The sequence below is a fragment of the Symsagittifera roscoffensis genome, chromosome 1, assembly GCF_963678635.1.
Source record: "Symsagittifera roscoffensis chromosome 1, txSymRosc1.1, whole genome shotgun sequence".
NCBI lineage: Eukaryota > Metazoa > Xenacoelomorpha > Acoela > Convolutidae > Symsagittifera > Symsagittifera roscoffensis.
In genome coordinates, this window is record NC_087062.1 from 93,383,750 (window position 1) to 93,409,619 (window position 25,870).

General features: G+C 37.3%; 4 protein-coding genes across 4 annotated transcripts in view; 1 reads left to right on the forward strand and 3 right to left on the reverse strand.

Annotated features, from left to right (window-relative positions):
* Window positions 1–25,870, forward strand: part of LOC134840775 (uncharacterized) — a 225,823-nt gene that overhangs the window by 121,875 nt on the left and 78,078 nt on the right. The gene's annotated exons all lie outside the window — the stretch shown is intronic.
* The window catches only part of LOC134852815 (charged multivesicular body protein 4b-like), a 326,219-nt gene that overhangs the window by 7,708 nt on the left and 292,641 nt on the right, over window positions 1–25,870 (reverse strand). Inside the window, exons 2-3 of the mRNA XM_063868631.1 lie at window positions 17,506–17,763; window positions 11,131–11,785 (exon numbers count right to left, since the gene is read on the reverse strand). Coding sequence (XP_063724701.1) covers window positions 11,405–11,785; window positions 17,506–17,754 — 630 coding nt within the window. The 5' untranslated portion in view covers window positions 17,755–17,763 and the 3' untranslated portion in view covers window positions 11,131–11,404. Of the gene's footprint in view, window positions 11,786–17,505; window positions 17,764–25,870 lie in introns of the transcript that reaches the window.
* Window positions 8,233–8,954, reverse strand: LOC134857242 (DNA-directed RNA polymerases I, II, and III subunit RPABC1-like). Its single transcript, XM_063873623.1, has one exon. The coding sequence runs from the start codon at window positions 8,952–8,954 to the stop codon at window positions 8,322–8,324; it is 633 nt and encodes a 210-aa protein (XP_063729693.1). The 3' UTR covers window positions 8,233–8,321.
* On the reverse strand, window positions 9,815–11,096 carry LOC134852822 (V-type proton ATPase subunit D-like). The gene has a single exon (XM_063868644.1). The coding sequence runs from the start codon at window positions 10,933–10,935 to the stop codon at window positions 10,189–10,191; it is 747 nt and encodes a 248-aa protein (XP_063724714.1). The 5' UTR covers window positions 10,936–11,096; the 3' UTR covers window positions 9,815–10,188.

Consider the following 25,870-nt stretch of genomic DNA (forward strand, 5'->3'; position numbering starts at 1 on the left):
GATTGGATGCAAAATGTGCAACCACTGGAGTACCCTGACAGAGCCTCACTTTAGAGATGGGAACCTCAAACTTTGTGAAATTTTTTATATCTAAGTTCTTTGAACAAATTCTATTAAAGACATAACAAACGTCACAACTCGGTCACATTTGGGCAGTCGCTTTTGGATGCAAAGCTTGCAACTTGGCTTTTCTGAGACTACCCGTACAGTACCCAGCTATAAGGTTGGAAATTTCGAAGCTTTCATTTTTTTAAATCTGAAAAATTAAGTTTTCTGAAAAATTAAAAAGAAATCATAAAACACCTCATATCTCGAAAACTACAAGGATTTATGCAGTCATACTTGGGGCAAAGATCGCAATCCTAAAGAGAACTCTGACAGTACCTAACTACAGGGTTGCGAATTTCAAAGTTTGAAAGTGTTTTTTAATTTGAGTTTTCTAATACTTTTGCAACCCCTGGGGTAACCTTGACAGCATCTTACTGTTGGGTTGCTTTTTTAAAACTCGGTGAAATAAACACTGAATTCAATCAAACTGGAAAATCGAAAAAATTCTTAACCATTACAATATACGATATATCTTAAACGTGAAAAAAATCTTTCGTTGAAAATGCAAAAATAAAACGTTGAAAAAGCTTAAACGTGGCGAGATAGTGAAGCACGCATTTAAATATGTAAAAGATAGGCGAAGAAAGTGACAGAAAACTTTTAGGTTGGGTTGCCTGAACATGGATGTAGCAAAATAGTACCTTTGTGTGGTGAGTGAGACGAAGACAAAAATCTCTTTTAAAATCTAGGTTTAAATTCACATCAATCCTTGACCCTTAGCAATTAAACGCGTAATAATAATCACATATTAAATAATTCATGTGTATTCATAGTTGTGAAAAAAAAACAGACGAAAATTAATGTCTAAGACTTGGATCGTTTATTCTGCGTCCAAATAATCTCTTCCACAATTTCACAACTCTTTTCGTAGATGAGCTCCTTTGATTTTGACAAATCCAGGGCTGATCAGGGCACAGTACATTCGCTTTAAACCAACTGAAGGTTATGAAATCAACCGGATTCGCATAAGGTATTCGTGGAGTCCATCCATCTCCAACCTTTAAAAGATAAGGGACGCCATGATGCTCATCTCTCAAACCACTCCTATGATTCTCTCGTTTTAACTCCCCAATTCCGAAACCAATTTTGGTTATTATATTAACATGACAATCAGGATCGTAGAAGGATAAAATGTAATTAAGTTGCTTGCCTTCCTCCGAGTAATCAAAAAGTTTTGTTAAATACTCCTTAGGAGTCAGCAACGCATCTCTGTAACCATACGTGAAATAATAATAATATTGACCTTGGCAACAACCCTCTCTGACTACAAAATGGTTATGATTCTCATACACTGATTCAAAGAGATCATAACATTCTTTTCTAACAAATCTCTTTAACTCGATAAGATGACTTGATAACACCGGATCACTGATAAAAATTGCTCCAGAAATGGTCTGGATTTGAAACGCTGGATTGTATACATCGTCTTCAGTGACGAAAGCATTTAGGCAGTAGTAAGTACTAAGCTCGTTGCACAGTGACCAGATGTAATTATAAGGCATATCAACTGGAATTATGAAATTAAGAGAAGACCAAGTTGGTTCGACAGTCGAATTAACTACAATATCATCTGCTGTTCCAAATTTGATGCTAACTAACCAAAATGATGCACACCATAGCTTACCAAAATTCATTTTTAGCAATACTTTTGCAATTTCGTAACGATCAACAAATACCGTGAATCAGGTTCGTTTTTATACCTTGTTCAGTGTCATTTGAATAACAAATACAATATGACTAGCATATATGAACTGAATCAGGGGCTCAGAACTGAAGGCATTCAAATCATTTCAGCTGATCTGAACATTTGCAATACGACCTCACTGATCAAGTTTTGCCATAGAAAAGTCACTCCGACTTTCGAAGAATAGGCGATGCTAACTGACCCGAATTTTTAAAACAGAGGCGAAGCAGAGCAGATGTTTGTCTCAATCTGTCTTGAATAAAGTTCACAAAAAAAAACAAATCAAAAAAGACAATCGAGAGCTACGCCCGACAATATTCAAGCCGACACCTGTTGAGCCAAAAAAATGGTTTTCATTAAAAAAAAACTTTGAAAAATAATAAATTATCCACTCAAAAACTCCAAATCTGACTAAACTTTGACTAATCTCCTAAAACTGATATTACGCAAAAATCTTGCAACTCAATTACCTCTATCAATGGGTTCTGAAATGTCATTCAGAAATTAAGAAGAAAGCTGAATCTTCAAGAAGAGACCGTGCTGCGGAAACAAAGTCGACAAAAAACACAGAGGCGAAGAAGTCGAGAAAAAAACACAGAGGCGAAGCTGCAATTCGCTATCATACGTGAAAAAAAACGCCAAGAAATAACTTTAAAAGGGTAGAAAAACGGAAATTAACTTAAAACCTAATGACATTTGAAAAATAACTGACCTTTACTGTAATTGAACTTCAGACTGAAGACATTCGAGATTTTCGGTTGACTACCCTAAACACTAATGCCACTGAAGCTTAGAGAAACCAAGGACAAGCGAGAAAGCTGCAAAATATAGTTTCAATATGTTAGAAAATACAAAATTTGCGTGTAACAATTTAGAATATAATGAGCGAACGGCAACCACACTGACTTTCCAAGAATTAAAAGAGAAATTATGTGGCCAAGTTGTGTTTAAATTATGCATTTCAAAAATTTGTTGAAAATTTTCTGAAAGAGTATATATATTATTGTACTGTTGTATGAAACAGATAGGATAGCTTTATTTGCAGCAATTGATGAAATAAAAAAGCCTCAATTGTATTAACTCATTGTCGTTTCAAGCAAGTGTGTTATCTCAACGCCATATTCGCTGAATGGTTGAACTCTTTTAAAACCATTACACAGATGCGATGCAATCGGGAAAAAAAGAAAAAAAACATTGAAAACTTTCGGAAATGACAAAAAACTAGACGTAACAAAATGAATAAAGGTAGTTTTGAAAAAATACATGCCAATACAAATAATAGGAAATTAGCATCGTATGAAAACTTGCCAAGCGGTAAAAAAAGCCGAAAGCACCTGAGCAGAAACCGTTTCAGCCGAAAAAAAATCACAAAATAAACGTTCGGGTCCTCTACCGCTCAAAACAAACACACATTCACACAAAAAAGTCTTCGGTCATGAAACAACGCAATATCAGGCCATTAAAAAACATGTCGAAATAATTTCGGCAGTATAAAACTTTAAGCAGAAACAAAAATTTTTATAGTCGAGTTTTGTAAAATTACAAACAGCACAAGTAAATCAAAACACTAAAAGCAACTACAATGTAAATTGCTCTTCTTAAAAAAACAATCGTATGATGTGGCAACTAAGCCGACAAAACTTAAACAGACAAATAACAAAGCGACAAATTTTTTTTTTGAAACGGAATTTTTCCCGTTTGAAAAAAAAAAGGTCCAGTCAGACTCGAAACCAGGATCTTCGTCGTCGCACGTGTATTCGTTATCCGCTCATTCGACGCTAAGAAATGTGAATTCATTGTGAACTTAACTAAAAAATACCATTTTTAATTTTGACCATTTTGTGAACCTAAGTTTGACCAATCTGCGAACTAAAATATTTTTGGGAAAAATTTGTACCCGGTTGTAATGCTCAACAAAAATTTTGATGTAGTTTGGCCAATTCAATGCACGCATATAAGTGACTATATGTAGAAGGTGGGACTCCCAATTAATAGAGTTGTTTAAGTATCCACTACGGTACCTAGAAACGAACTCGCCCCCCCCCCTTTCAAATCACATTGAGGCCTAACTAGACTAACGACAAACACTTATTTAGAAACACTTGTCACTTACACTCATTTAGTTTAGAACACTTGTCACTAAACTACTTGTACCGAGTTTACTTTTCTGACTTCCCCCACTTTATCACCCACCACCCCACCCCACCCCCCCCCCCCACAAAAAACAGACTAGACAAGGCATTCTTGACAGCAAACCTTCCCAAACACTCGATGCCAATGACCTACGCAATGTCCACACTTGAAACAATTTGGAACCCTAGCCGTGGAAAAACTGATATCTTCATCTAAATTATTCTGTCTAAAAACATTACCTAATTAAAATGGAAAAACCATCCCGCTATCAAAACCAGATGAACATTCAAATTTTTAACATCCTATAGACCCATATCACTTATTTACTTAGCAATTAACATTTTAGAAGCTCATTCATTATTTTTACTGAACAACTCTCTAATTCGAAGCATCAATACGGCTTCCGTCATTCTCACTGCAGCACTAACTAGAATAGCTCACCGCCTCGCACTGTCACTGCCATACTATCTCTCTCAAATGCTTTCGATATGGTAGGCCATCGCACTCTCATGGACCTCGATCAAACCAACGCTCCTTAGAGGCCTAGTACACTCGCTGAGAAATTATTTGAATAGCCGTCAAGCCACTACATGCTTTCGTGAACAGTCAGCTCACACAGAATAACACACTTTAGAGAACCTTAGGGCTCGCTTCTATCATTCACGCTTTTTTACTTATATGTTCATGATTCTGCCACCAGAGAATGCCCACTTAACCTCTAACGCGGACGACTTCCAGCCTTTCTCACCAAGTCCTGGTATTATGGAGGCATCAATCTCTCTCAACGTTTCCCCGCCACATCTTATGACTTTTTTCATTTCTCATAAGCTAACTTTTGCTTCATATGAAAAGCCAATAACGCTTTTCGTTTTAAAAAAACACTTGGTGATATTTTTTAAATATGAGCCCCTCCCACTTAACACAAATACCAAAATATTAGACGTTAATTTTAACCCGACTCAGTTTTGTCGCTCAGTTTAGCGAATCTTAATGTTAAAAACCACCGCATTTTATTCAAATGCTTATTATTTCATCTCCACCTACCGTTGCCATCACCACAACAGTTATTTTCGCAATCATCGCCCTCTCCCTCATCGAGTACCGCGTTACTAACTAATCAAACACACCGAATTACTAAAAAATCAAGCAGTGCTTTACTAACCAATCCCGTGAGCTAGTCGATAAAACAATCACGGGGGGTAAGGGAATTAGACGACAAGCAAATTAGAAGTGACCAACAAAAACGAATTTAGACGTTAAATTGTTTTGCAAAACTAGCATTTTAGCAAAGCAAAGGGCTAACAAAACTTATTGCTTAAAACAAGTTTTCATAATTACAAAAATAATATATGATCCCATTGCATATCAAAATATTTATCTCAATTGATTTATAAAATGTTAATTTCAAAATTATAAAACATTTTTGAAATGCATAAATTATACAATTGCGGCATGTGAAAATTGCGGCATGTGAAAATTTGATTTGCATTTAAGAAATCTGAACGAAAGTTAATTGTAGTCGGTAAACAAATTTCAGACACGAAACAATACAATTACGTCTAATTTCCCATATTTGTAATTTTGCATCGACGTCTAAATTCATTTTTGTTGGTCACGTTTAATTTGCTTTTCGTCTAATTTCCTAGGCCCCACAATCACTTTATAAGTTAAGATAAGTTAAGAGCCCGATTATTTTATTTTTAACTTCATAGCTCGAATTAAGTGCTTTTCAAAACGTTGCCAACTTACATTTAAAAAAGCAGAAACTCTAGGAGACCGGAAAAAATGAATTAAAAGTTTTAAAGGAAAAATATCTTATATCTTAAAATTAAAAAAACTTTTATATCTAACACTTTTTGGCAAAATAAACCAGATGCAGAAATCTGGATCCATGGGTGATTTTTTCTTTTCCGCTAGGATAATTGAACTACCCGTTCAAAACTTCAGTTAACCGCATTTTTTGTGCCATTTGCTGATTCTTGGAGAGTGTGATTTACCTTCCTTTAATAATACGTTTACATTGAATTTGTATGAAAAAGAATTTCCATACGCGACAAATCAAACAACTAACATTGATTCCTGTAACGAAAAACGCAACGTATCTTCACATCGTTCGCTGACACTAAAGAGGCTTGCATTAAAAAAAAAACTATACGAGACATACGAGAATCAAAACACGGGCTCCCGTTACATAAGCCCCTGTTTTTAACACTAAACCATCTTTTTCTGACTAAAAAAATGATTGAATGAACAACACAGTAAACAGTGAATATGATTAAGTGGATATAGCTAATGTTATTAAAAACTGCAAAATAAAAAGTCTTGATTTGGAAAAAAACCCGGTTTCTTCTCCAGTTCTTCCAAACTCGGGAAAGATTTTAATTATCTTTTTGTACGTTGCAACAAACGCAATAATTTCTTGGATACTTTCTGTCTCATTCCGACATCAACAGTTTGATTTTTTTTGAAAAAACCACAAAAGTTATATAACTTTTTAGTTTAAAGAACCTTTCATGCTAAACTTTTTGGTCATAGCTAGAGAAACCTGAATCAATAGATAACTTTTCTATTCTGCGAATTCTGAAACCGAACGTCCAGGTTTGAAACAAGATCATTCACATTTCTTCGAATCATTCGCATGTTTGATATTGGAGGGCAGAAATTGTCTTCTTTTTAGCAAATGTCTTTGAAAAGCAAAAATCAATTATCAAAGCGCGAAAAATCAAATTTCAGCGTGAAAAATTTTTACCAATTCTGCTTCGCTACAGTTAAGGACATTTAATAGAATTGACCCATGTTGAGAAAATGGGTCACATTACAATTTATTAGTTCGCTGTGAAAAAAAATTAAATTCCAGTCTCGAAACTAAAGGCCAGTCGCGCATTGTTCGCAAACGAAACGGAAACCACTATAGAAAAATGAAAAAAAAAGTACCAAGAACACACAGTCAAAAGAGGCAATTGCATTCATCAATTGAGCACTTAGTGTCATTTACTGAGCGGGCACTTGGCCGAAAACACTTGGATAGACCCCCGATGAGCTAAAAACAAAACTGCAAATAAATTTTTGTGGCCCACTATCACAGCCGGCTCCATCTCAAACGTAAAAAAAAGCATACAATTCTAATTTTTTCTCATCAAACAATGAAGTATAAAAAAACTAATGCGGTGTAAAATCAGCCAAAACCGTTTGAGCGAAAAGAACAACAAGAAAATCAATAAAGAATTTATGCAACGACGGTACTTATGCAACATCATAGTTGGTAAAATTTTAAAAAGAAAACACTTTCACTTTTAGTTTAAAACGTTTCAGTCAGAACAAAAATCCATGCTTTCAAACTTGAGCCGACAAAACAAACTAAGCAGACAAATCATAGTTTCTCCAAAAAAAAAACATTTCACTTATTGAAAAAACAAAAACGGTTTTTCGTTCCAAAAATATACACTACCACTAGACTAAGTGACAATTGTCCTGGAAGTTGTTGACGCTCCGAAAAAAGCAAGTTCTTTTTTACAGATTTGTTCGAAAAGTTGATCAAAAAACTATATGTACAGTAGTAAAACTGCTTTTACGGCTTAAAATATGCTATGGTATGCTTTTTAGCTATTAAAATAAGCTATTGTAAGCCTGCTTGCTCGCGACAAAAAGACTAAAAACCAAAAACTTCAAACCAGTGAAGTTTGACAGCCCTGGCAGCCCACAACTACAGGGTTAGAAATTTCAAACTTTGAAGAAAAAAAATTAATTTGTTTTCTGAAAATTTTTTTCAAAATTATAAAACACGTCATAACTCGAAAACTTAAAGGATTTGTGCAGTCAAATTTGGAGGCAAGATTTCCAATCCTTGAGAGTACTCTGACAGCGCCCAAATACAGGGTTGCGAATTTCGAGTGTTGTTTTAGTAATTTGAGTTTTCTGAAAAGTTTTGAAAAAAAATCACAAAAATTGTCTTATCTTGTACACTAAAAGGATTTGGGCATTCGTAATTGGAGGCCTAAATTGCAACCCAAGGAAAACCCTGACAACATTCCACTATTAGGCTGCTTATTTTAAACTCGGTTAAATAAACACTGAATTCAGCTGGAAAATCGAAGAAAAATCTTAACCATTGCGATATACGATATAGCGCAAACGTGAAAAAATTCTTTCGTTAAACATGCCAAAATAATACGGTCAAAAAGCTTAAACATGGCGAGACAGTAAAGCCTGCATTTAAATATATAATAGATTTAATCGGTTTTCGATTTACACTCCCTGCACGGCAATTAATGCTAAACTCCACTTTATTAACATTTATTTAACAGAAAAAAGTTTCAAAAGATTTGAATAAACACAAACAAAATCAATTCAGATGTAATATACATACAAAATGAAAAATCATTATTATATTTTCCAATCAAACAACGAGTCTATACGTGACATATCTTCCAGCCGTTTCTGACTTCCTAATGATTCTCACAACATCACCGCGTTTGAGTCCGAAGTACCTCGCAACAGGATCTCCCATTTGAATCCTGGGAAGCTGATGGTCCTTCAATTTATATCGGGTCAGTAGCTCCTTCTTTTCTTCTGTCGTCATCAGAACGTGCTCGGGTACTAACATGTGTTCCGTGATGTTTATCAGTAACTCGCACTCCATAAACTGTTCTAGAGTGTATTTAGGCGCCATATCTGTCAGCGCCGCTTTGGCTGACGGCGTCATTCCACCTTGGACAACAATAACTGCACGCGTAATACTCTCCTCTTGCATTCTTTGACAGTAGTGCTTGATAGTTTTGATACCAATTTTAGCTTCTTCCGGGAAAAATACAAACATTTGATTTGTTGGGTCATCGTTATGTGCCACTAATACTATCAAATCGGACCTCGCCGGTTTCCGCTGACTGGGTGTATTTCCAAACTTCTCAATAAACTGTTCAAGCGTTTCGTCTAATTCGTCTTGCGTGACAAGATACCCTCTGTCATGGCACAATTGCATTATGGTTTTGCGGATGCGCCATAACTTGTACGTTTCGGCCTCGTCATCCATTATCTGAAACGTTGAACAAATCAGATTCCGTAGTTATTCAAATGGAGATAACATCTTCAAAAAATGATTATCTTTATATCCACGATCAAGCAGTCTCTCAGATTTCTATACAATGTCAGGCTCCAATGTCACGCAAAAATTTCAATACGAGGCAAAGCTGAACTTGCAGTGCGTACATACATACTTCTTCATACGTACTGAAATACACAAGGTCCGGAAGGGACTCGAACCTGAGATCTTATCCTTCCAATGCCACTGCGTTGCCTCTAGACCAAGTGACAAAGATCATGAAAAATTATTAAGGTTCAATAATAAAGCAAGTTCAATTTCTTACATATTCAAGAAAAGTTGTTTATGGAATCAATGTCTAGTCCCCTTACTAGAAACTTGATCTCGCTAGTGCAATCCAAACAAAACTCTTCTTCAATATTATCAAAACTGAATTTGAGGCAGCTAGATTATAAATTTTACACTTACTATGTTGTTCCAGCGAATCGCAGAGGAGCTATCAGTAGACCTTAACAGTCTTGACGAGGATAGTCCATTTGTATTATCTCCCCCAAATTCCAGACTGTTATTTTGTTGAGCGAAGCTCTTTATTTGCGACTCTGGCTGTTTTTTTTTGCGTCTAGAACGTTTACGTGGTACCACTATTGTAGCTGAAACTGGTCAGGCTGTGGTAAACCTGACGCTAGAGGTCAAGTGAGAGCTCATCCTAACACACTATCATTGCCATGGTATGGGATCGAATACACGATCTGACCATTTCAAAGTGAGCGCCTTGCACTTCACTAAAAAACATTTCCTAAAATTTGTATTGAAAAATATATAAACTGCTTTTTTCTATATATAGATTAGATGCTACCTCTAACAGTACATTAGGCTCAAAATATATAAACATCATAGCAACATTAGTAAAACATGGTTAAATTGATCTCGGAAAAAAACTTGGGACTCTTTATTATCACTATCTGCTATGATTACGTATCAATAAACCAGGAAAGCTGCCTTATAAGTCCCAATTCAGACTATAGAAAAGAGATTATTTTGAGGCAAAAACGAACAACGCAATTTTTTTTTACCGCAGATCAGTCAAAACAGACCCAATTTAAATTACAAGTATAGGGCATGATAGCATTAAATGATTTAAAAATAACTAATTTCAATAATCTCCTCGTGTATTACGTTTCTTTGCGTCGTAGAACGACATTTAGAATTCTGTTTGTATTGGCCTTCAGAAAATGATGTCTGCGTCGTAGTTTGAGCTGAGCATGCTCTTCACTTCCAAAGCAGGAGCATCCAGGGCAGCTTTCATCTTCTCCTCCGCGGCCTTCTTGTCTCTCATCTTCTTGTTCTGCACTTTCTTCAGCCGGTAGAAATCCTCTCGTTCCATCTCGTCTAACTCCGACAACATATACGCGATAGTATTCTCAATTCTAGGAATCAAAACATACTCCAAGGCGTTCACTCTCCTGTTGGTCAATTTCAGAGCCTCGTCCAGCGTGAAAAACCACGTCTGTAAAGTTGCCAGATCTACAATACATTTGACTGCCTCCAGAAAAGTGTTTCTAGTTTCCTGAACTTTCTGGCCGCCCCGGGCTAAACCAGTCATTACAGCATCTTTGTTATTCTGCTCTATGTGAGTTTCGTTCGTAATCAGTGCGACACCAACCACATTTTCCTTTCGCTGACGCACTCTGGTAGTGGCGCTCTCAATGGCATTGGCCAAAATGACATTTTTGATGTCACCAGCAACGAACTCCGACTCAACTAATGAAAAGTAGGACTGTTTCATAAGTTCCCCCAACTTGGTTTTGATCTCAGTTATTTCTCGCACCACTTTTCTGAATCTCATCTGCAAGGCATCTGCTTTCTTCTTCAGTAGTTCGTATCCCTTTTTAGCACCAACCAAACGGCCCTTCAGCAATCCAATGTTCATCCTCGAAGGAAACATCGCTATTTTATCGTTCGACCTACTCATGTTTTCTGAAAAATCTCTCCGCTCCTTATTTGAATGTTCTCTCAAAAGCTCCGAAGAAACGCTTTTTTGCAACAAATTAAGCTATAAATGCAGACCGAAAATATAAATTTGTTTCAAATTAATTCTTAACTAAGCTATCTTAAATAGTTGCTCACGGACCATTTGCAAATGAAACATTATTTCCATAAATAAACAATAGCTGGTCCAAAAACAAACTCATATAATATTCAATTCACTGCTCTTCCTTTTAAATTATTTTCATAATATACACAATTAGTGATATATCTGCTCTTGATCACTTTATCAAGGGGTACTTCGATATAGATGGGAAACTGGATCAAAGAAAAATTCTATTGGTACTTTGGTTATTAACAAAAAGAAGCTAATATCGTACAAGAAAAGTGTTTACACAACCATTGACGAATGAGTAAATGAACATGGTATGATAAATTCGATCTTTTATCTGACATTACTGTGCTTCAGCAAAGGCTCGCAGCTCATTCAAGTCATCATCTTCTTCCTGTGCAGGAAGGCTGGTCGTGGGCACGTTAGGTAGCGAAGCGCTGGGAACAGCAGCAATGTCCAGCATCTGCGCGTCCAAGTCCTCCTGCATCAAGTCGTTCAATTCAGCTTCCAGGTCATCTTCATCAACGTCATTGGCTCCAAAACCAATCTGGCGCGAAAGTGCGTCGTTGATTTGTTCACCCTGTGATATTTGCTCTTCGATGTCATACATCATATCTTCCAGTTTATCCAGGTTGTTGGCCTTCTGAGTCTGCTGCAATGAGGTTGCAGCCTGATGCATGGCTTTCGTCACTTGAGCAGTCATTTGAGATTGTTCGAGCTGATCCTGAACATTCAAAGGCCATTTAGTACGTGAGTAATAGTAGTCGAAACAAAATCAGCCGATTAGTGTTCAATAGCACAAAAAATGAATGTTGTTTTTTTGATATGTATTTTTTTGGAAGCGGGTAAACATAGGCATATTGAAATAATTAAAGCGCATATAAAGAAAATTTCGTAAATTAAGATCTTTAAGCTAGTCATTCAATCACTGCTAGGTGCCAAAATACTATGCAGGTCTATACGGTTGTAAATTGATAAAAGGTATAACTAATAAAACAATTAGCTATATGACGAAACAAATCCCGATGTCGAGGTTAAGAGTCAAAGTTCCTAGCATCTGCACCATTGTCGCTTCACAATAATTTAGCATGGCTAGGGGTAAAGCTAGGGGTAATTGAAAGGTAAAGCGTAAATACGAAAGGTAAAGCGTTTATTCAAAAAGTGTCAAGAAAACAAAAATTGAACATTTACAAAAACCATAGCTGATTCCTATCAAAAATAAGGAGAAAAGGTTTTGCAGGGGAGAGTCAAACATCTCAATTCGATTGACTTCTTAAATTCAGAATTAACATGCTCGTTTTTGGAAAACTCTCTTTTCGCGATAACTTAGTTTAATGTGCGAAATAGACTGACTGGTTAGAAGTATTTGATTTGTTCTGGCAGTTTAGATATAAGTTCGCAATAAAAGACAAAGAGCTCAATCAGATAAATCAAAAATGAACATAAGTAAAATATATTGTCATTTTAATCAACGATACGTTTTAGAGCTTAAACATTGCCGCTAACGTTAATTTTTATGAATTGGGAGAGCTTATTGACTTTTACTCGATTGCCGTTGAAATTCGTTGCTGGGATCAGGAGTCCGAGAGGGTCGAAGAACTTGCCTAATTACTAAAAATGATACGACGAGTAACCGTACTTCGTGGATCATCATCGGATTCCTGCAAGGATTGGAAGGAATATTCATTTGTCGATTTAAGAGTGGCCAAACGTTGAGTTTCTTCGACGTTGGGATCCCAATTGCAGCTCTTGTAGCCTGAAAAGTCCTCGATTGACATCCTCGGTTTGTATTGATGATCCTCCTGGAAGAGCAGGGGACACTTTCAGGGTCTCTACAAAGGCTTTTTTCATGTCTAGTGTACGTCAGCAGTAGAATCGTTGATTGCATACTTGCCAAACCTGGTTTAAAAACTTTCCAGAATGACCGGTACGCATGTTAACTCCATCGCAAGTCATTTTAGGTTCCTGAAGTAACTCCTTCGGGTCCTCGGAAAGTGTTTCAATGAAATCAACGACTTCGGACTCCATACTTAAGTAGCTCCTAGAATTTCTTGAAATTCTTTCTCAGTTGATACTGTTGACCTGATCTGGAACCTTTCCAATCTCTAGGCGACCTAATTTCGAACTTAGGTTTTTTGGAATTCTTGCCGACGTTGGTGTCGCTCCGCAACATATTTGAGAGATCTCTTTTCAAAACCCAATCAACAAGGCACGCATGTGAATCCGATAGCGACATTTCGGAGGTACCGGAAATGATCTTTTTGAAGTCTTCGGAGACTTCAAGAACAGCATCAACTGAGGAACCTTGAAAACAATCTGCAAGTAGTGTTTGCGCTCTTTACTCCTGCTAAACATTTCGAAATTTTGCAACAACCTACCTGAAATCCAAAAAAAAACCTTTTCTGCCTTTGAAGCGGCCAAAAAAAAATTAGCTGAAACACCCTATTTAAGCCGAATAAAAGTTTTTTCAGCAAAAAAAAACAGGATAACCAGGGCTAAGTTTTACAAGCTAATGGAGTAAACCAATGAAAATCGCTGTCAGCAAGAGAGACTTCCCGGATTTGGCAATTGAGCTGATAAACCATCAGCAGAAAAACATGCCAGATATTTGAACCTTATATTAGCAAGGTGACTAACTTGCATAGAGGAACCGAAGACGACAACCTTCCAGCAGACTAAAATTGAACGAAAAAAATTATTTTAAAGAAAATTTCAAGTCCCCCCTGAAATTAAATTTAACACTTACACTTGCAAATGCAATGAAGCTTGCATACAGCACAAGAAAAATGCTATATGTGTCAATGAAGCCGACATTATTTGAGCAGACACCAGTGAAGTCGACAACAAATTGATTTAAGCAAGATTTTTTTACAATAAGGCGAAAACCCTTCTATCCATTGAACCCAGAAACAGACATGACAGTGGTATTTTTCGAGAAAACAAGAAAAAAAATGGTCAAATATTACCCCACAGACTTTTTCGAAGGCTATAGACAAAGGTGTCAAGTAAAAAACGACTCTGGGAGAGTATGCATGCACGAAGGGGATAAGCAATCTTTCATTTGATACCGCTTTTTTGAAAATCAGTAGAAGTTTCTGAGAAAAACTAAAATTGTTCCCATGAACTTAAAAATAATTTTCCATGGAAACACAATAAAAATTTTAACAACCCGATTGATTAACATCATAACAACATGAAAAGTGCGAAGAAGAAGGTTTAGGCTGTGTTTCCCTTGAAACGACTCAAAGTTAGGTCATTAGGTTCGTGAAAAAAAAAGCCGAAGTAGTTTGGGCCGAGAAAAGTTTTTAAGCGAAACATTAAAAAAAACGAGGAAATACAGGCTCAAGCTAAATAAAGTTACTATTGTGGGAGTAAATCAAACACTAAAAGTAACGGTAAAAAAAAAGTGCGCAGCAAAAAAAAAAGATTTCAAGAATTGACAACTAAGCCGACAACAGATAAGCAGACAATTAAATAGCCGACAGTTTTATTTGAAACAGAAAATTTCTTGTTGGAAATAAAAAACAGGTCCCGGTCAGATTCAAACTCAGGATCTTTGCCTTTGCCATCCCAAGCATATTCGTTCCCCCCGACTAAATGATCCGTGAACGCATAAAATTTGATACCGGTGATTAAAAAAGAATCTGTTAAACTAAGTTCTTAACCCAAACAAAGTCTATATTCCAGTTTGATAAGTCTTGATGATCGCAAGCCTAAAATTTCCCAAAACCCTCTGAAACTACAAAGAACATCACTCGCATTTGAAACTACAAGTATCGGTTTCTAACATACAGAAAAAAAACACCGGCCGGGACTCGAATCTCAGAGGGTAGGGTAGAAAGGCAACCGCGTCTAACTTAGATAAAAGAGGAAGGAAACTCGAAGTTGCTAATTTTCACTTCTAAAGCAACTTCACAATTTCTTATTGTAATACTTGCTGGCCTACCTGTAAGAGAAATTGTTCCAAGGAAAAAAGTCCAGTTCCTAAGTACAAGACACTTGCTCTCACAACCTACCTGAAATTCTATAAAAAAAAAGATGAACCCTTTTCTGCCTTTGAAGCGGCCCCAAAAAAACTTAGCTAAAACAACCCATTTACGCCAAATAAAAGTTTTCAGCGAAAGGAAAATAGGATAACCAGGGCTAAACTTTACAAGCTAATGCAGCAAACCAATGAAAATCGCTGTCAGCAAGAGAATTCCCGGATTGGGCAATTGAGCTGATAAACGATCAGCAGAAAAAACATGCCAGATATTTCAACCTTATATTAGCAAGGTAACATAACTTGCATAGAGGAACCGAAGACGACAACCTTCCGGCAGACTTAAATTGAACCAAAAAATAGTTTAAAGAAAATTTAAAAATTTCAAGTCCCCCTGAAACTAAACTAAACACTTGCAATGAAGCTTGCATACAGCACAAAGAAAAATGCTAGATGTGTCACCGAAGCCGACAATATTGGAGCAGACACCAGTTAAGTCAAAAACAAACTGATTTAAATAACATTTTTTACATTGAAGCGAAAACCGTTCTATCCATTGAACCCAGAAACAGACTTGACAGTGGTATTTTTCGAAAAAAAAAATATGGTCACATATTACCCCGCAGACTTTTTCGAAGGCTGTAGACAAAGGTGTCAAGTAAAAAAAAAACTCTAGGGGAGTATGCAGGTACAAAAGGGATAAGCAGTCTTTCATTTTATACCCCTTTTTTGAAAATCAGAAGTTTCTGAGAAAAACTAAAATTATTCCAATGAACTTGAAAAATTTTTTCCATGGAAACAATAGAAACTTCAACAACCCGATTGATTAACATAAAAACAACAAGAAAAGCGCGGAGAAGAAGGTTCAAGTTGTGTTTCCTTTGAAACTACTCAAAGTTAGGTCATTAAGTTGATGAAAAAAAGGCCGCAGTAGTTTGGGCCGAGGAAAACTTTTAAGCGAAACATAAAAAAACCGAGGAAATACAGACTCGAGCTAAATAAAGTTACAAATTGTAGGAGTAAATCAAACAATAAAAGTAACAGTAAACAAAAGGTGCGCAGCAAAAAAAAAAGGATTTCAAGAATCGACAACTAAGCCGACAATTAAATAGCCGACAGTTTTATTTGAAACAGAATATTTCTTGTTTGAGAAAATACAGGTCCCAGTCAGATTCAAACTCAGCATCTTTGCCTTTGCCATTCCTGGCATATTCGTTCCCCCCGACTAAATGACCCGGGAGTGCATAGAAACTTGATACCGGTGATTATAAAAGAATCTGTTAAACTAAGTTGTTAACCCAAACGAAGTCTTTATTTCAGTTTGATAAGGCTTGATAATCGCAAGCGTAAAATTTCCCAATCCCTCTGAAACTATTAGTTTCGGTTTCTAACACACAGAAAAAAACACCGGACGGGACTCGAATCTCAGAGGGTAGGGTAGAAAGGCAACCGCGTCTAATTTAGATAAAAGAGGAAGGAAACTCGAAGTTGCTAATTTTCACTTCTAAAGCAACTTCACAATTTCTTATTGTAATACTTGCTGGCCTACCTGTGAGAGAAATTGTTGCAAGGAAAAAAGTATAGTGCCTAAGTACAAGACACTTGCTCTCACAACCTATCTTTATACTTTTGTTGATCGATAGTGGAGATTGCCTTCCTCTTAGCAAAAGAAATAAACTAAAAACTTAAAAAGAAACAAATGGTCAAACAGCAAAAAAATTAAGTTTGAGCCTCAACAAACTCCAAGGCTTTTCCTTTGACAAGAAATCATTATCACCTATATAACAGTCTGAACTACGTGTTAATTGAAAAACATTGATTCGTACTAAAAAAAAACACCAGTTCAGACCGGGATCGAAAGCCCAAACCGTGGCAATCAAGAGAACGTATTACCTAGGCAACCATTTTACAGGTTGATATTCTTATCATAGAGGGACCGAATGATGAGAATCTTTTGAACAATCTAAATCGATAAAAGTTCTTCGTGGCTTAAAGACTTTTGCACAAAACCGAACTCATTATAAACAGAAAATGAATGATAACAATAAAAATATTTGCGGTATCGTTCATGCAACTACACAATAAATCGGGTTTCGGTTCTTTCCAATACCCGACATCGATTTCGCGATGTTTAAGTTCAAGAAACTGTTTTTTTTTTGTAATCGGTCGAAATTATTTCTAATGGCCTGGATTTACTCGCTTTCTTCGAAAAGTTAAGTAACAAAGTCTGATTGCCTGACTTTGTTATTTAACTGAAAACAATCAAAAATTTCCCTTATTGAAACTTTCGAAATAAAAAGACTATGCACCCACAAAGGAGAGTGGCCAGTGTTTCCCATAGAATCCAGTTTGTTGAAAATTTAGTAATATGAGACTACGCTACGCTTGTGAAAAAAAAAACAGAAATAGCTGGTTTTTTTGTCAAAACCAATTGGGTCAGCACTTGTAAAAACTTATTTTACCAAAAGAAGATCCATGTTTGAAAGGACCCCATCACACTGCTTCAGCTGCGCGTCATACTTTTTCTTTTGTTTCAGTGCTAAAAGAGCTTTCCTTTTGTCAGTTCTTGCCAATTTTCTCGCAGTTTCAGTTGACTGCTCAATCTGTTTCTCCAAATGAGCTTGCTTTCTCTCCAACAGCTCCTTGGTGGAGCGCAAATTTTGTATCGCGTCTTCATTGGTAGGCTTTTTCGACTTCCCAAGAAGCGGCATATTATTGATCTGAAAACAAACCAATCTTTCGAAAAATCAATTAACCTGCCACGGGATAAAAATCTTGGTTGCAAACTGGTATCTTGGCTGTGGTTGCATTCCGCTATCAAAAAATTTATCAATGTTAACAAGCAAAAATAAAATGATCAATGAAAAGAAAATATCAATTAAGACAGTGCGACATACAGCACTCAACGAAATAGTCAAGTGTGCCCTAGGCTCCGTCCACATTCCAGCAATCCTGGAGCCCCCCGGCCTCCTAAGATCCGACAACAAACGCCCAGATGGCATGTCACTTCTCAGCTGGTCGCGAGGTCAGTCAGTTGTATGGGACGTAACCGTCGTGGACGCCTTGGCACCCAGCAGAATATCCAACTTTGCACCAGGAAAAGCCGCCGAAGAAGCCGAATCGAGAAAACGATCAAAATACACCGGGGTAATCCAGGCAGGGTACAACTTCATTCCCCTCGCCTTCGAAGCTCAAGGTCAACCAGGGCCCGACTGTAATAATTTCATCAAAGACCTGGGAAAACGGCTCATCTTCGCCACAAAAGAGCCACGCGCGGCTATGTTTTTAAAACAACGGATATCTATTGCTATTCAAACTGCCATTTCCGCCTGTATTCTGGGCACAATCCGAGAAGTTGACTCCCTAGAAAAACTTTTCTATACTATATAACTCCTTCATTTACATGACCTGATATGACCGCGTATTTAATTTACGTTTTTATTGATTAAGACAGTTAGAAATAAAATCAAGTGAACAAATTTATATAACTGATCAATTAAGGCTCAATTAACCCAATTAACGTTCAAATGATCAATTAAATTGCCAAACGAGATAACAAATCAATTTGTGTGCCATTTACCCGGATGGCACACCGAAACCTTCCATCGAACACAAAAAAGGAGAATAGAAGCCTTGTTTTTTTTGGTGATCAGAAGGTCAAAAAAATCATAGTAACCGAGGTTACAGTCAGGAGTCCCTTCATCACGTATTCCAGTCAAATCCTTGGAATTTTCTAGATAGAAGAAGAACTTGTATTTAAACTCGGTTTTTAACAACCAAATATACAAATATATCATCCAGCTGTTAGTGGTTGTAGTTTCTGAGTGCACGGTTCGGAAAAATAGTCAAATCTTTCTCAGTTTTTCTCTTAGATGTCGCAGGGAGTCTGGGCCTTAAATTCTTCTAGTACTCGGTTCTTTTTGGAATGTTAAGAAACCAGGGATTCTGTGGCTGGGTAATAATGTAACGATGCAGATTTTCATCGAGTTTTTGAACAATCTGTCTTACTGGCGTGTATTCTTTGATAATACCCAAATTTTTGGCCTTTTTTTGAACAGCATCGATCTTGTGCAAAATGTCGCATCTGATTCCGGGCCAAACTGAGAGACCGTAGAAAAGTTTGCTAAGCACTAGGACGAATGAAGAAGTGACAGCTCTTCTTGGGTGTATCTGAGATGTTTCAGTCTTAGCAGTAAAGATAATTTTGACGTGGCAGAACGTGCAGTTTTCTCTACATGTGACTTGAACCGCAGCTGTGAATCCAATCTTGTCACAAGAAGTCTGACTTTTGACAACTGCTCTATGTTGAAAACTGGAGGAATGGCTATGCTAGATTTCCTGAAATAAATAATCATTTCTTTGGATCTAGAGCTATTCAGGTGGAAACTTCAGCTTGAGAACGCAGTCTGTTATTCTGACAAATGTGCAAATGGCTGGTCACCTCTGTCAAAGTAGCCTGGTATTATCGGCGTATTGTCCTATGCAAAGACTTTGAGTTTACCATCCAAATCATTGACACTGATATCGTTTAATGAAACACCGTAGTAAATGGAAGCGCCAACTCTTCCCTGTGGAGCTCCCTGGTTAGTTTGCATCACTTGTGAAGTACACTCAGAAAAGCAAGTATAATGACACCTGTTTGTAAGAAAATCTCCAATCTAGTTGACAATAGATGCATGCAAGATGTTTTAGCTTTGTTAGATCACGCCAGATAATCTTATGCGAAATTGTATAAAATGCTTTACCCATTTCTAGAGTAAAGAAGCACATAATCATGGGTTTGACGATAAAAACTGATAACATTCAAAATTCATATGCAAGCCCCAGAAGTAGATCCTTGTGTTAGGAATCTGTTGGTTACTAATTGACAACATGTAGAACGGCTTGACAAACGTGTTGATAACGATATGTTCAAAGCACCGAGCATTGATATCTGTTATTGAAACTGGTCTATAGTCATTCAGTTCTTTTGGTCTCGACACTTTTGCAAATGTAATGATCTTTGAAATCTTCCAACTGTCGAAGAACCAGAATGGAATGCTGTCGGGTCATGTTGCTCACTTCTTTATGGATTTTAGCGCCTGATAATTTTGAAACACGTTGACTGTTGGCACAGTTATTTACTGAGCCGGCATTTTACGTAGCTCCACGGCAACTGTACGAGTAGATATATTTTTTTAGAAATTGTTTAGATCTTCAGCAGTAAGATCACAGTCTTGGTTCAAATTGCAGGTCTTGTTATTGCGACTGATAATGTGATATTGATAAAAGAAGGTGACTTGAGTTGACGACAACACTTGAAGCCTTGTTGACGAACTCGTTGAGCAAAAAAAAATAAATATTCGGAAGTTCAAATTTTTTAAACTTCTATTAGAGCCAGAATGTTTCTGAGAAATGCAAAAAAACGGCCATTTTTATTGGGACGTTTCACACACACAACAGCAGAATTTACACAAAAAACTGTCGCGTGACAAGAGAAGCCATTACAGAGCAACGTTTCAGGCAGAGTTGAAGCCTCGCGACGCAAAACGCAGATGCCGTGAGAAGCATTATCGCGAGAGCGAGAGGAAAGTAAGAGCAAAAAGAAGCCTCCCGAACAAAAGAAATTGCTTTTGTGGGCACTGGGTCCCAGGCCCGGTGCCCATAGATATTTTTACAAAGATTGCTTACATTTAAGTTGTTGTTGTTGTTGTTGTTGTTGTTGTTGGGGATTCACAGCACTGCTGTTGGGATTCTTGGTCCCGGCGTCTTCTCTAAAACAATGTCCACTTGTTTCTGCACGTGAAACAATCACAGAATAATTGCCACGTGCACGTTGTCATTTCTGAAAATCTCTCGTTTACAAATTTCCACATCGTGTTTAAAATTCTCGTCTTGAGGTCGATTCGTTTATCAAAATGAATATATGGTTCTAATCGATTTACAATCCTACTGGTTCTGAAAACAAATTCGTTTCTCGCTTTTTCCGTTCTCACTTTTCGCATCTCAAAAATTTCTGTATTTCTAGCCCGTGTGGTTCGCCTGTTTAACACTATTTCATTTCGTTCATTAGAATCAAGACTGGCAAGAAGTAAGATGTTATTTAGCTGGATGAACATGGGCAGGGGTAAAATGTTTAGCAAGCGTAGTTCGTTGATGTACACTCCCGTTTTATTTCCAGTGATCCAACGGATTACTTTCTTTTGAAATCGCTCCAACTGCAATTGATCCCCCCTCGATATATGTGTACATGAGAGTCCGTATAATAACACTGGGAGTATTAGTGACTTATACAGGCCTAACTTTACAAACGTATTTATCTTTGCTGATAGGTTTCTTCTCAGGAGGTACAGTACTTGGCTTGCCTTCTTTAATCTTGTTTCAATGTGTACCTTCCAACTTAAATCGCCCGACACAAAAATTCCCAGATCTTTCACAACCATCGATGTTCCAAGCACTACACCAAAAAGCATAGAGTTAGCGTCTCCGCCCCTAAAACTTACTTTTGCACATTTATCTAGTGCTAATTCCATTTTGTTTTCAGTTACCCACTGCTGAATTTTGTCCAGATCTTCTTGAATTTCAATTGATGCAATGCCATGAACATTTTAAGTTCAACTCAAAACCAATTGATTATTTCAGAGCATGAGTAGTTTAGGGCGAGGAAAGGGTCAATCCATCTCAAATGGATGTATTGCATAACTGTCGCTAGAACTACCTAGAACTGAGATTTTTTTAGCCCTGATTTTAGTAAAAATCACGTTGTCTGGAGATTCGAGACCCAGCTATGAGGCTATTTTAGCATGTAAACGTTGTAACAGTCGCCTACTTCGGTCACATATAGGCTTAAGAAAAATAGGCCCTATAACCATTGGCTCAAGAGTCAGGGACACTATCTCTTGTGTTTTTCTACCTCAAAAACGGTCGGAGCCAATTCGGTTCGCTTGCGACATGAGACTAGAACCCATTACAGCTTAAAGGCTACTACCAAAAAATCCCCCCACTCTAGAAAATAAGAACGTTCCCATACTTACGTCTCGAAATACCCAAAATACACGAACGCCGTTAAAAACAGGGTCGGAACAATCCGTTAAGTTACTTTTTATTGGACAGTGGAACTTTTATCCATTTCAGATGGATCAACCTAAAACTCGCCTTATCTCAACATAACAATCATAAAACACACTCGAGAAAACTAAATTTAGTACTCACATAGCAGCACGCTTGAGACACAAAGTAATTGAACTAATTAACGACTCCGGCATAAATATAATCAAATGTAACTCTAGAAGTTTTCTAATGACGAGTCCCAATCAAGGGAAGTAAGTTTTAACTCAAGAATATAGTTTTGACTCTAGACCATCGGGAGACTTCACTTGTCCACCTTTCCGTTGAAGGTTCACACTGGTCCAGTTGATTTTAGTTCTGCTCTCTTGTTCGTTTGGTCTCCTATATCAGATAGGACAGCTCTACTCTCGTGTTCTATGATAGAAATTGCGAATAGCGATTTCCCACTGTATATATTTGACGACTTTCCCGCAATTGTTAATTCGGTTGTTCTGATTTTTCATTTTATATTTTCAGTTGTCGCACGCAAGAAAACTGAGCATGACAGGCTCCATTAGAATTTTTGAAAATTAAAACTTCACTCCAAAATCACGTATATTCGTGTCCCTCAAGGTCAAACTTCCAGATATGACCGACTGGCACACGTAAACTTAAAAACACTGTTTGGTTCAATGACGAAAAGATCAAATAGATCAAAAATTAACTGACAGGGTTGAGACGGCGAAAAAGGAAAAGAACTAAGGCAACTGAAATTGGAGATTTTTTCTATCTTCTATTGCTGTGATTGCTGTGTCATTTCTGGGCGGAAGTTACATGGACTTTTTAATGCACCTTTGGTAGGCCTTTCTGCGGCAAAAGACAAGCATAATCAGCCAACATTTCAGCGACGAACTTCAACTCCGGGCGTATGCTCGAGTTAGGGACCTTAATATCCTGTATTGAACTAGACTGAAGGTTCGGATAATCCGACAAGTACACTTAACTTTTTCCTACTTAAGACCAAACATTCCGGATGTGGGGGGTAGGGTGGGAACCATTAACCTAATACTCCCAAAGCTTTGGAACTAAAAAAAGCAAAAAACAAAGTGTAAAGCTACAAAATAGAAAATAATTTGAAAAAAAGGCCGAAACAAAAAAACTCTAAGCAAAAAAGAAAATGAAAAACAGAAAAAAATCCAAATTGACGAAAAACATTTTTTAAAAGAAAGGCAAAATTTATGTTTTTTTTCCGGATGAGATTTGATTGGACTTTCCTATTTGTTCTTGTTCCAGACTGATTTTTTTTATTCCTGATAGAAAGATCAAGTGCTGTGGTTGTAGGTTAGGTAGCCCTCCCTCTTGATTGGTGTTTGAGTATTTAAGCACAATAGTGGTAATTCGGCCGGCGACCAGAGGGTAGAGCAGCAAGCAGACAGACGTGCTTCAGACATAGCAGGGTTCATCAAAGACAACATCCACAACGGCTGTTGGATATCGTTGTCACAATTTTTGTTTCGTCCGCGAAAAAAAATCAACAAACGTTTGTCCCTCCATCAGTTGCAAATTTCCTAAAGAAGTGTCTTATTTCGGATGTTTTGGTTAATATGAGGGTACAAATGTAATATTTGCCTGGAATTACATACCGACGGAAAATTAAGCTAGGTTATCAAACGGCTGGCTAGCGTCTAAGCTCAGCTTCACATGCTTTTAACCGTCTCTACCAAAGCCAGTTCAATGTGTGGTCCCTTACTTATGTGTGGTCCCTCACATGCTTTTAACTGTCTCTACCAAAGCCAGTTCAATGTGTGGTCCGTTACGATTTAAGACTCACGGCCAAACCGCACAAATTAACTTAGTTACTTGCAACATTAGTGAGCTCATGGCTGGTTCTCAATATCCTCAGACCACGAGGTCACTCCTAAAAACAGGGCTACTTCCTAATTACTATACTTCGATTGTTTTTTTTTCAGTAGATAAAAATCATCATATCCATCGGATATGTTGGATATCGTTGTCACAATTTTTGTTTCGTCCGGGAAAAAAATCAACAAACGTTTGTACCCTCCATCAGTTGCAAATTTCCTAAATAAGTGTCTTATTTCGGATGTTTCGGTTAATATGAGGGTACAAATGTAATATTTGCCTAGAATTACATACCGACGGAAAATAAAGCTAGTTTATCAAACGACTGGCTAGCGTCTAAGCACAGCTTCACATGCTTTCAACCGTCTCTACCAAAGCCAGTTCAATGTGTGGTCCCTTACTTATGTGTGGTCCCTCACATGCTTTTAACTGTCTCTACCAAAGCCAGTTCAATGTGTGGTCCGTTACGATTTAAGACTCACGGCCAAACCGCACAAATTAACTTAGTTACTTACAACATTAGTGAGCTCATGGCTGGTTCTCAATATCCTCAGACCACGAGGTCACTCCTAAAAACAGGGCTACTTCCTAATTACTATATTTCGATTGTTTTTTTTTTCAGTAGATAAAAATCATCATATCCATCGGAGATGGTTCAACCTTTTCCCTCAACTCCCAGCTTCTGGAATAGATTATATTTCAAAAAAAGGCCAAAACAAAAATACTCTAAAAGAAAAAAAATGAAAAATAGAAAAAATCCAATTGACGAAACACATTTTAAAAGAAAAACGAAATTTATGTTTTTTTTTCGGATGAGATTTGAATCGACTTTCCCATTTGTTCTTGTTCCAGACTAATTTTTTTCATTCCTGATAGAAAGATCAAGTGCTGTGATTGTAGGTTAGGTACCCCCCTCTTGATTGGTGTTTGAGTATTTAAGCACGATAATGTTAATTTGACCGGCGACCAGAGGGTAGAGCAGCAAGCTGACAGACGTGCTTCAGACATAGCAGGGTTCATCAAAGACAACATCCACAACGGCTGTTGGATATCGTTGTCACAATTTTTGTTTCGTCCGCGAAAAAAAATCAACAAACGTTTGTCCCTCCATCAGTTGCAAATTTCCTAAAGAAGTGTCTTTTTTCGGATGTTTTGGTTAATATGAGGGTACAAATGTAATATTTGCCTGGAATTACATACCGACGGAAAATTAAGCTAGGTTATCAAACGGCTGGCTAGCGTCTAAGCTCAGCTTCACATGCTTTTAACCGTCTCTACCAAAGCCAGTTCAATGTGTGGTCCCTTACTTATGTGTGGTCCCTCACATGCTTTTAACTGTCTCTACCAAAGCCAGTTCAATGTGTGGTCCGTTACGATTTAAGACTCACGGCCAAACCGCACAAATTAACTTAGTTACTTGCAACATTAGTGAGCTCATGGCTGGTTCTCAATATCCTCAGACCACGAGGTCACTCCTAAAAACAGGGCTACTTCCTAATTACTATACTTCGATTGTTTTTTTTTCAGTAGATAAAAATCATCATATCCATCGGATATGTTGGATATCGTTGTCACAATTTTTGTTTCGTCCGGGAAAAAAATCAACAAACGTTTGTACCCTCCATCAGTTGCAAATTTCCTAAATAAGTGTCTTATTTCGGATGTTTCGGTTAATATGAGGGTACAAATGTAATATTTGCCTAGAATTACATACCGACGGAAAATAAAGCTAGTTTATCAAACGACTGGCTAGCGTCTAAGCACAGCTTCACATGCTTTCAACCGTCTCTACCAAAGCCAGTTCAATGTGTGGTCCCTTACTTATTTGTGGTCCCTCACATGCTTTTAACCGTCTCTACCAAAGCCAGTTCAATGTGTGGTCCGTTACGATTTAAGACTCACGGCCAAACCACGTAAATTAACTTAGTTACTTGCAAC